This window comes from Leiobunum rupestre, chromosome 6 (genome assembly GCF_980474605.1).
Source record: "Leiobunum rupestre chromosome 6, qqLeiRupe1.1.hap1, whole genome shotgun sequence".
NCBI classification, from domain to species: Eukaryota; Metazoa; Arthropoda; class Arachnida; order Opiliones; family Sclerosomatidae; genus Leiobunum; species Leiobunum rupestre.
The window spans coordinates 36,243,805-36,255,346 of record NC_143389.1 but is presented as its reverse complement, the minus strand read 5'-3'; the positions used below and the strand labels follow the sequence as shown (position 1 = coordinate 36,255,346).

At 45.5% G+C, this 11,542-nt stretch overlaps 1 protein-coding gene across 1 annotated transcript; it reads right to left on the bottom strand.

Annotated features, from left to right (window-relative positions):
• Positions 1–1,728: 1,728 nt before the first annotated feature.
• kon (chondroitin sulfate proteoglycan 4-like protein) lies at positions 1,729–11,251 on the bottom strand. Its single transcript, XM_090179363.1, has 8 exons — positions 11,230–11,251; positions 10,792–10,955; positions 10,277–10,495; positions 9,569–10,210; positions 9,089–9,387; positions 8,679–9,023; positions 5,661–8,605; positions 1,729–4,937 (listed from the first exon to the last, which is right to left on the bottom strand). Exons 1-8 carry the CDS (start codon positions 11,249–11,251, stop codon positions 2,314–2,316), a joined length of 7,260 nt encoding a protein of 2,419 aa, XP_090035489.1. The 3' UTR covers positions 1,729–2,313.
• Between the last annotated feature and the right edge of the window lie 291 nt (positions 11,252–11,542).

The following is an 11,542-nucleotide window of genomic DNA, read 5'->3' as shown; positions in this document are numbered from 1 at the left end:
AACAAGAATAGAGACTTTAAAAATAGAAACCATTATTTTTCATTTTTGTCTAGTCAAAAGTTATCTTTGTGTAGTGGATTGTGATACAATGGGCGAGAGATCGTTCACATTTACTTAAACGATTTGTCGTTCGATTATGTCTAGCCAAAAATGAACTGTCTGTAGTTAAAAATGTGGATTGTGATACAAACGGCGTGTAGTTTTCAATTGAAGATACGCAGCTCTCACCTTTCGACATTTGTCTAGTAAACACCAAGTGCGTCTCGATTATTACAAACTGGTTGTAATGATACCTCTCAAGCTGTTGTCTGTAATTTTATCAAGACCAAATATTGCAGCGCGTATTATCGAGATTCGAGAGTTGTGTAGTAAGAACTCGAAATGTCTAGTCAAAAGGGGATTGTGATATAAACGGCGAGACACAGTCAACTTTAACTTAACAAATCTTGCAATTTAGGACGTAAACCATTGGTAGATTTAAAAAAGTTATAAGCTAGCCATTGGTTCGTTTAACCGTGGTTCCTATTTTTTCGTTAGGTTAAAGACGGTGTTGATAACGGCGTTTACCATTAGAAAAGGTCTGATCCACAGGGCAGGGTCCTGACCCAGCTATATCACCTTAGTCCCCGGTTCGTACGCTCGGTACGCTACTGGTAAGGAATAGTACGTCTGATTCTAAATTTACCATCTGCCAGACACAATTACTTTGGCTATTATAAGCGCACCTTAAAGAAAACATGATACAGCCATGATGAGTTGAGGACGTTAAAAAGAAATAGTTTTGCACTACGAGTTGCATAATGGAGTGTTTCAACAGCTTTTCTGAAACGATATAGATGGAGCTTTTTGTAGTGATCTTAATGTAAAGTTAATAGGAGGGGCTAGTCTGAAAACTAACTCGTTAGGATAATTCATCTAAAACGAAGAAACGGTTTGTTACGACTCAACGATTCAACGAACGAACTGGAGAAGCTTTGAAGAGAAGGCTGGAAAAGATAAGAATAAGTCAGAGCTTCGTTTAAAGACGTTAAAGTAAATTTGGAATTACATCTCATTCTGCATCAGAGATACCTTCCCCTTTTCATCCAACGCTCAACCGCGGAGTTCGAACCCGTTTCGGTAACTTGAAAACTCACTATTAAATATGAGCCCAGTATGCCATGACCCTAACTGAAATGACTTCAATAGGGGGACGATATCAGGGAAAAAGTGAAGAGGAATGCTTTCTTGAAGTGGCGAAACCTAATTTTCATATCTTTTCCCTTACCCATACCCTTTTTAAACGATACTTACAAAACTGGGCTTAGACTCCGTTTCGAAAAGCATAGCTACTATTTAATACTGATAAGTTTGTGAAAAATATAATTTAGCTTGGTAAACTGGGTGTATTATTTTTTTTTATTTTGACCTTCTGTTCAACCAGTTATTTTCGATAACCACTATCCACGGATCCTGTTACAAGGATACCTTCAATGAATATATAGGAAATTCCAATGTTAAGACAAATGAAATGAAATGAAACATATCTCGAATATCGAAACAGCACTTGAAATCATTTAATTTAAAATTATATGTACATTTCGTTTTTTTTGGCACAGTTTAGTTTATAAAGTTTTTTGCAAACATATCGTTCTTCCTTTACCATACTTTTTCCAACATTTCTTTGTAGAAAAAAAGAAGTAAATAAAAGTTAAAATCGAAACTGTAATAGATAGCTCTACGCCGAGTAAATACTTGAAAGGATTTGAAATGTTTGTTGCTTTATATACATTATAATTTGGCACCGTTTCGTTTGTAAATCAATTTTTGTTTTGTTTAAGAAGGCAACATAGTGTTTATATCTTACAGTTTCGCGGCTAAGATCGACTCCCGTCAAAAGTCGACGTTTATGGTTCCATTACATCCTCCTATTTATAAAAACATCTCCTGGTACAAAATTTCGTTGATACATTTATTTGAAATAAATCAACGAGACTAATTTCATTCGTTTAAGCTTTGTAAAAATATTCCTATAGTATTAGTTATTCTCAGAGTGGGTTTGCCCTCAAATAACTGAGGCTACGAGTATGAAAGAAGGATAGGGAAGAATTTAACCAAAAACCAAGGGAAGGTTAAACGCCGTTTTATTTTTCGCGCAATCTCATTTCGGAAGCGGGGAATTTGGGGCGAGTCCTTCCTCATCTTTCTTTCATATATTAGGCGTGTTTATTCTTTGGTCGAACAGCATTTTAAAGAGCTCCACCCGAATCAATCGAGATTGCTCCTGCTCAATTTAATTGTCTTTTAAACGCGAAAAGAGGAATGTAGCTACCATCAAACCCAATACTGATTTTTGCCCAAGAGGGGGTTAACGGGAACGCCGAACCTCGTGTCCCCGGGCGCCCCCACCCCACCCTCGTAGTGCTGCCAGTCGTCACTTTCACTGACGTCCGATGGCTCGGGCAAGCAGAATTCCCCTCCCGCTTTCAGTTCACTCGCGTTCTCCGCGGCACCATCGCCGTGCCCCACCAAAGGAGTCACTTTGCAAGTGGGCACCGAACCGCCCACGTCCGTCCAGTCGCCGGGGTCCGAGAGGTAGGGCAGAGGGGGAGGCGGAGGCGGAATGTTCGAGTCGACTTCCATCCTCCGGCTTTTGTTGGCCATTGTCCGGGGCTTGGGCGAGGCGCAACCGCTGCCGTTACTGGAAGGCGAGGTCGGGGGTGGCGGTGGAGGAAGGTCGTCCGACAGCGATACGCTACCGTTGGACGGAAGTCTGTCCGGAACGCCCAGATCCGTCTGAGCCGTCAACGATCCCGGAAACTTACTGGTTCCGTCTATTTGAGACGCTCTTTTTTCGCGTTTCTTGCGTTTGTTTTTGCTGACGCGACACTTTATAGAGGCAACCACGATGATGGTCAGGACCAGAACGATGGCAACCACTACGATAATCAGTACCTCGTCGTTGCCGATTATACTGGGGCTGAAAAACCCCGTGTTTTGAGTAGTCGAGACCGCCGTGGAGGTGGGGAAGGGCAATGAGAACGGCGTAGGCGAAAATCCGATCGGTATGTGTGGAAAAGCGATTTCTGTCATTTCTGGCAAGAAATGACGGTACGCGTACTCAAACCTTCCGTTGGCGGGTTGAACTCGGGCTGCCGTTAGGCGGTAGTCGAAACTGTCTTCGATGACTACGTTGTCGGTGGAGTTCATATCCGGAGCCACGATAACGACCGACGCCCGAGCCACGTCTTCGTGAGAAAACTCGGATATAGACTCTATAGCTTCCCTGGCGATTCGATCGGCTCCCTTTCTGAGGGCCAAATACCCGTAAGAAGGCAATTTCGTTACCGTATACGTGGGATTGCTATTAGTCTGTTCAGCCAGCCTGGAAGCGTCTAGAGATTCGAGGGTCAGAGGCGTTACGCTACCGAATATGAAATTAGCGTTCTTTTGTTTCACCAAAGGCACGACGGTAATGTTTACTACGTGTCCCGCTATGACGTTTTCCGGATTATACAGCGTTACTACGAAATGGTCCTCCGAAGAAGAGAAGTTGAATTGCATATACATGACCAGTTCGTTATCCACGTCTACTTGTCGGAACCGATAAATCACGTCGTCGTTCATGAAAATTCGGCCGAAAAGGGGAGCTCTGGTCACGTTGTACCAAATTTCCAAAGGATCCCCGTTCGTACTAGCCCCTAAATTGCGCGATTGCAAAAACGACGCGGCCTGTCCTTGAAGTAGCTCGACTTCAGTCGCGTTCACCAAGTCCAACGACAGGGGCACGACGTGGATATTGAAGACGTTATACAAAGGTTTGTGTTTGCCGTCGCTCACTTTGAAATGAAACGTCCCGTGTCCTCTGGTGGCGTCGTGAATGAAATAAACGTTGCCCTTGTCGACGTCTTCTTGGGTGAAGATTTTCAGAGGTATCGTCATATTGGTCTTAGAAACCAAAAGACCGTTGGTGGGATTTTCGATTATTTCGTAAACGATTTCTTCCGGTATGCCATCATTATCGGTGGTGTTCAACTCGCTCACCGAAATTTCGACAGTTTGACCTTGTATAACCTTCAACTTCGGGGCCAGCGTTTGTAGCTCAAACGGCTGATCGTTGACGGGAATGACGGTTACGTTTATGGTACCGTTCATAAAATGAATGTCCGGATTCCCATTAGCCCCGGAGATGAAGAAAACGAGTTCGAAATCATCTTCGAACGTTTCCGAATCGTCGTGATGGTATCGGAATTGTTTCTTGCGAAGCTGTTGGCGGCCAAAGGTCACCTTATTGGGCTCGGTCACATTCTCGCCCTCCAATTCGAGCCAACCGTTTCTCGGCAAACTGTGGACGGCGATCTTCAAAATTTCGGACACTTCGTTCTTGCTCTTTCGCTGCCACATTTCCAGCAACTTAGTGACGTTCACGTATTTCTGATTGACGACGATCTCGCCCCCTTCTTCCACTTCCAGATTCTTCAAGACGATCAGTTGGTCGTAATTGGACGACCCGATATTACCAACGGAGATCTCGATTTGGAATTCTACGTTTCTCATGATTTCCGCGAAAGCAGTTTCGATGTCGAAAACGACGCTATCGACCGCCGAGACCCCGGACAAGGGATGAGTCTGCTCGTACAGAACTAAATTCCGGTCAATTTGATCCTGCGTGAATTGCGTCACGGGATTCAAGGAGCCATCGGGGCTTTCCAATAGAATTCTGCCCAGGGAGGGAGGCTGCGTGACGTGAAAGACGATATCCCGGTCGTTCTCGCGGTCGTTGGTTCGGACGTTCAAGTGATCCTTGGTGATGGACTGCTGCATTCGGGGAAATATGAATAACTTCTCGTTGACCTGCACGACCAGCTTGAGCGGGCTAGCCGTTACCGTGAAGACGTGAGGCGAATCGTAGTTGGTTCCGTCGTTGACCTGAAATCGGAAACCACCGGCGCTCTCTCCTGCAAGAGAAACACATACATTAAGTCAGCCGAAAATAAAATAAGTCCTCGAATATACGGGAGTTTTAAAAACACGTGAAGAAACAAAAGGTCTCTATATGGCCTCGAAATATCTTTAAACTTGGCCCGCTCCGTTCATTTATCCGACAAAGAGACTATATCAAATGCGCGACTCCGTGATATCGACCCGGGTGATATTTACAATTCCTTCTACCTAGACGACGTTTTTTATATCGGTAAAAGTCCTCCCCCGCCTTCCCCTCTATACAATGGCGAAACCGAGGTTAGAAACGTCTAGATTCTATCATTGCTTAAGAAGGGAAGGAACATACGAAAGGAACGATTTCGGGCTGTATTGAAAGGAAATAATAAAAATATATCTCAATAGATCATGATCGTGCTTCGAAGAGGAATCTAGAAGGGATCTCGAGCTTCCGACATTATTAATGGCAGCTCTATCCGAAGAATGGGATACCGTACATTTTCTTTTCCAATAGCCACGCCAATGTTCCCTTTCGGGATAAAAATATTTTTCGCTCTTCTTTCTTCGCTTTAAGCCTAGAAATAGGTCTATTTATTCGAATAGGGCCATCAATACGAAAAAAATGAACATCGCGTGTCAGAATTTATAAGGATAGTGGCACCATTAAGGCTATTTCCCTTTCACGCGATTTCTCACTAAAACTCGAAATAAACGGTGATAAATGTTTGTCTTTCGTTTACCTTCGTGTAGATAGACGACCATTCCTTGGTTGATTTGTTCCTGAGTGAAGCTGAGTATAGGCGTCATGGTGTCGTTCCTGTATGCGACGTAACCGTTGTTGGAATTTGAAATGACATAGGTAACTTCGTCAGCTGTTGAATCGTCGTCCAGTACCGATAAATGACTGTTGGTGATAGTCGCCACCGACCCCTCCCACAAAACCAAACCAGTGTTGTTTACCAAATGAGGAGCTTCGTCGTTTACTGGTTCGACAGTCACGTGGACGGTACTCGGTGCGCTCTCTTTGCCGAGGGTTTCTGCTTTGGCCACCAGGGTGAACCAATCTCTGGAAGTTTCGCTGCCATCGTGAACGTATCGCACTTGTCCAGCGTTGAGTTGGGAAGGGGCGAAAGCAGCCAATTTGAAGCCGGGAACATTTCCGTTGGTTAAGTATCCGTGGTGAGGCTGTTCAACTATCAGATATTCCGTAATCCAATAGGTGTAGTAGGGGTTGGCCACTCCGATTTCTTCCGGCGTCAGCGTGGCTTCCTTGCCCTCGAATACTGATAAATTCCCCGTTCGAAGTAAGATAATCTTGGATATGATGTTGATGGTTAGTTTTAAGTCCGAGACGCTGGTAATACCGTTCGTAACGTCGACAACGAAACAGTCTTCGGTCACGTTTTGCTCGGTTTGAACGTAAATGAGTTTTCCCTCGTTTATCGTGTCTTGACTAAAGGTTTGCACCGAGTCCCGAGTACCCGTCAGGTCCAAACCTCCTCGTTTATTATCGATTTTGAGGTATCCGAAAAGGGGAGCCACTTTCAGCTGGTAGGTGATGTTTGCCGGGTTGACATTGACGTGAGCCACGTTCAGAACGCGAGCGTCGATGGTGATTTGCTGTCCTTCGTCGACGTATAAAGTTTTATTGCAGAAGACGCTCAGAGGCTGCCAATAACTATCCGGAAATATCCTCAAATTGGAAACGCTTTCGACGTTAATGTTGCCGAAATACGCGACAAACTTGAAAGAATCGGTAAAGCTTAGGCTGTTGTCGTTTTCGTACTCGACGTTATCCGCGTCTAAATCTTTCTGGGTAAACTGATTTCCTTCTTTGCCGTTGATGAGAATTTCGCCGAATTTGGGTTTGGAGACGATTTTGTAGCTGATTTCGCTCGGGTTGGCGTTTTCGTTGGTGTCCACTGTTAAATTATGACTGGTGATGAATTGACTCTCTCCCCTCCTGACGGTCAAACCAGTGTTCTTAATGACTTTGATAAAAGGCGTAGAAGCTTGAATTTCCAGGATGCCCGTAGCGTAAAACTGCCCGTCCGTGATCCACAAGACCACTTTGGCGTAGTCAGGTTCGTCATGGCGGAAAAAAATTCGTCCTCGATCGAGGTCTTCTTGGGTAAACTGATATACCTGGGTGTTTTGATTGTCGATGTGAAAAAGGGCGCCGTTGGGGATTCCCCTTCTAGTGTACTGAATGTCCACTGGCTTGGAATCAACATCGGCGTCCACATACATCAAATCCTTTCCAGTCAGTTTCCTCTCGCCTTTTTGGACGACGTGGAATACTTTGTCCACCGTCCTGATCGGCGGGTTATCGTTTTTCATTATTATTCCGATATGAAAAACGCCGCTATAGACGAAATCTTCTTCGCCAACTTTACTGAAAGCCGTGAAATGGAACGAGTCGTGCTCGGTTTCTGAGTCGTCGTGAGAGTAGGAAATACGACCGCTGACCAAGTCTTCGTTCGTGAATGACCTAAGAGAATGAGTTTCTATCTGGGTGAGAGAGGGAGACATCAATCTAAGGAATCCGTTGACGGGTGGAGTGGTGACGTTGTAGGTTAAGGGAGTGTCTCCCGGTGTTCTAACGAAGAGGTGTTTGGGAGTTATGGCCGCCGAGTCACCTTCGGCCACTTCCAGTTTCTCGTTGGTCACGACGGCGTTCGACTCGCTGGGAACGTGCTTGATCTTGAAGATCTTGCCGTCCATGACGAAGCCATCCGGGGAACTAACTTGAAACACGAATTGGTCGTTGACCAACGAATGAGATTTACGATGAATTTTGTACTTGAGGTGCTTGTTATCAATGTCTTGTTGAGTAAAAATCGAGTTTGCGTCTAGACGCCTATGCATTCGGTTTTCCGAAGGCTGAAACAAAACTAAGTTCCCGAACAAGGTGGGAGAGGTGATAGTATAGGTAATTTGGTCGGCCGGCGTCGTCACCGGTGACGTCTTATACTTGAGATTGGTCTCCGTAATATGGCCCTCAACGACGTTCTCCAGGACCAACTCTTTGTTGGCTACCTCGACTAAATCTATCGCGGTGAAACTAATTCTAAAATCGTAAATGGTTGGTACGGTGATATTCAGGCACGAGATGGAAAACTTGAACTCGTCCGAGGCCGGTTTCCCCTCCGTGTGTTCGTAGCGAATCTTGCCTTTGTTGATTTGCCGTTGAGTGAAGTGGTTGATGGGATGCCATTTGTTATTCATGCGAAGTTTCTTTAGCGTTCCAAACTGCGGGAGCTTAGTAATATCGTAGCGGATCTCCAGGTTTTGCTCTAAGGCGTTGGTTCCAAAAGTCAAGTTGTCCGGGTGAATGATGGCGTGAGAGTTATAGGGAATGACCAGGCCGGTGTTGTTAATCAAGGATATAACTAGGTCGAAAGTGTTAACCCGAATGACCGCTGTCTGACCTGTCTCCACGCCGTCGGAAACGCTAAGGGCCAAATTGGAATCCGCGGGACCCCGGTGAACGAAATTGATCACGCGGTTTTCCACTTCTTCTTGGGTAAATCTCTTGATGGGTTCGCCCGGTTTCTTGGCGCTCTCGATATAGCCACCTTCGTTGGATGAACCCATATTAAGCACGGTGTAGACCAAGTCCTTCGGCTGCGTGTCTTCGTCTTCCGTTTTTAATATATCGGGAGTTAGCGTCTTTTTAGTGTATCTAATAATAGAGACAGGAGTAGTATTATTTTAAATTAGAATGATCCAAAGTTGCTTTTGGCACTTATAATTACCTCGCCAGACGAAATATCTTATTCGGTGGTACTTTAAGCAGCGGCGGGTCGTTGACGGGAATGACGTTAATGTGTAAAACGAATTGGTGTCTTTGTTCGAGAAACGTCGGTAAGCGATAGTTCCTGGCTTGAAATTCCAACTCCATGACAACGGAGTCCTTGTGGTTCTCGGAACTGTCGTGCGAGTAACGAATTTTGTCTGTATTGAGGTCTAAGAGGCTGAAAACTTTTTCGTTCGTCTTTCTCCAAATTTCGATCTCGAGGGTGCCAAATTTCGGAGGTTCGATTATGTGGAACAGTACGTTGCTCTCCCGAAGCCCGTACTTTTGATAATCCATGATGATTCTATTGCGAAAGAAAATACATAGTGTATAACAGTGGCGAATAGATGAAAGCTAGAAGCGTCGTACCTTATGTGTTCGGGCGTGATGAGCTCGCTTCCCCCTTCTTTGACTTCCAAAGGATTGAGAGACAAAATCTCCATATCAATGGGTAAAGTAGACTTGGTGTACAATTTATAACCGGAAGTGAAGTTTCCGCGAATGCAAATAGTTTCGGCGCACATACATCGGAAAGAGTCAACGCCTTCCTGAAAGCATTCGGCCCCTTCGACGCAAGGGTTCTGCGTGCACGTGTACTGCCAAACGCAGTTGGCCCGAACCCCTTGGGTCACCTCGGCTTCCCTGAGGCCAACCACTTCGTCGTTCACCTAGAAATCAAAGGCGCGAAATAATTAGAACAATCTCCCTTCTGGCAACAAGTGAGTCTACTATACGACAGAGAGAGAGAGAGAGAGAGAGAGAAAACAATAATACTGACGAAGAATGGTAACGGGAAGGCTAGAATGAGAGCTATATAGGGGAAATTCCGAGGAAAGAGAGAGAGATCACCTTGATGTTCTTGAGACAGCCCTTGAGGGAGCTCTCTACGCCTTCCGTCAACACGGATTGTAATCCCTGCTGTAGAGCCCGAGACTGTTTATTCAGTTCGATTCCCCCCGCGTATAAATAACCGGCCAAATCGAAGTATTGATTTTCCCCCAGGCCCTGACGGACGTTTTTGGGCCTCCCGTCGGTGATCAGTTCGACATACGAGGGGCCGAACTGGATCTCCACTTGATGCCACTGACCGTCGTTGACCGCTTCGTCGGATTGCAAGACCACAACTCCGTTTCCCTCGTTGACCGAAAGGGTCACTTTATTCCCTACGATTTCGACAGCCACGAAATCGCTCTTGGAAGGCGTGCCCGCATTGTAGAAGAGCAGGGCATTGCGCGATTGAGTTTTTACGCTGAACGAAAGCGTCCCGCCGCTCCGAGCGTTCCAGCTGGGCAGAGCCACGAACGTCCCCCTCCCGACGAAACTGATCGCTTGATAGGAAGACGCGTCGAATTCTTCGCTGCAGTCCCAAGTGACCCCGTAAACGTTCCTTTGGTCTGGCGACTCGGCCGCCATCGTCAGGATGTTACGGTCATTGAAAGTTACCTCGTCTAAGCAACCGCGGAAGCTCTCCAAATTACCCAAAAATATTTCCTAGAACAACGACCAATATTAGTAGATTATACTAAGAAACGGACGGCAAGCGATATGGACGAGTACCTTAAAACCACCTAAACTTCCCACGTAGACCCCGTACTTTATATTCAATTCGAAAAAGCGACCGGGAATATCCAAATCGGTGGTGTGGATCTTATCGATGGTCATGTCAAGCTCGGCGTCCGTCCTTCTGATGTGAACTTCGTGCCAGGACAAGTCGTCCAATCTAAGACCTGGCGAAGAGGTCAAAATGGCCTCACCCGAACCCAAGTTGATTCGAACCTACAAACAAAAGTGGTCAAACGAAATGTGACATATCCTCTAAAAAAACCAAATATGATAAATTCCCCATGCCAAGGACAACGAGATAGCACGCCATTCCATTAGGGTTTATATTCAAATATAGGAATACAAACAAATGGAACGAGAGATACTTTCGGGCCATTAAGTCGGGTTGTTTAGGGGGGCTCCCCCCGTATCGTATCTCTCGATTGTGTTTTTTGGCAAACGTGGCAATCTGCCTAATAACGGTTGCCAGGATTGAAGAGAAGAGAGGGAATGAGAGAAAGCGAGCTCACCTTGATACCTCCCCGCTCCATAAGCACGACGCAATAATCGATGGGACCAGCCGCCAGCAACAATACTCCATCGGATCGGTGCGTTTTCAGCCTGATGAGAATGTCGGTGGAACTCCGAGAGTCCTCGTAGGGTATCGACAGGTGACTAGCGCCGTAAAAGGAAGCTGCGCCCCAAAAAATACAAACAGAAAAGAAAAATACGTGAAAAACACAATAAGAAACAACATAGAAACAAGTGGGGTCAAGTATTAACTCCAATAATAGTTTCACAATGAGCGGATTAACCCATAGGTTGGGAAGGCTTAAGCCTAGGGGCACGGAACTTGCCAAAGGTAACGGACCCGAGATGAACCTAGAGCAAGGTAAAGTTGGCTTTAATAAAGCTCGAGTCTATGTGTCCGAGTGTTAGTTAATCCATCACTGCACTAGCGGACTGACCCGAGGAAGTAGGCAATTTCATTGTGAAATTAAAAAAATTTGCACGTAACAGCCACTACACTCGAAATATTTTTTAAACGTCGCGTTCTTCTATACGTGACTGTATTACTTCACGTGGTCCGGTGTCAGCGACTGTCAGTGACGGCGGCGGCGGCTGCGGCTGCGAACAACGTAGCGACTACGTGCGTTTAACAATGGCTTTTTAAGGGTCATGTAAAATTTGAAAAAGGCCTAGTTTCCCCGAAAACATGAAAGAGAGAAAGAAAGAAAAACAAAGGGGTTCGCGAGAACAAAGCAAACACAACGACGTAAT

What these genes read in the sequence shown, in the direction of transcription:
- kon (XM_090179363.1), bottom strand. Translation starts at nt 11,251, where the DNA reads ATGAAATTGCCTACTTCCTCGG. An exon ending in GAAATTGCCTACTTCCTCGG is followed by an intron (nt 10,956 to 11,229) that starts GTCAGTCCGCTA and finishes TTTGGGGCGCAG; the next exon opens with CTTCCTTTTACGGCGCTAGT. An exon ending in AAGATATTTCGTCTGGCGAG is followed by an intron (nt 8,606 to 8,678) that starts GTAATTATAAGT and finishes CTCTATTATTAG; the next exon opens with ATACACTAAAAAGACGCTAA.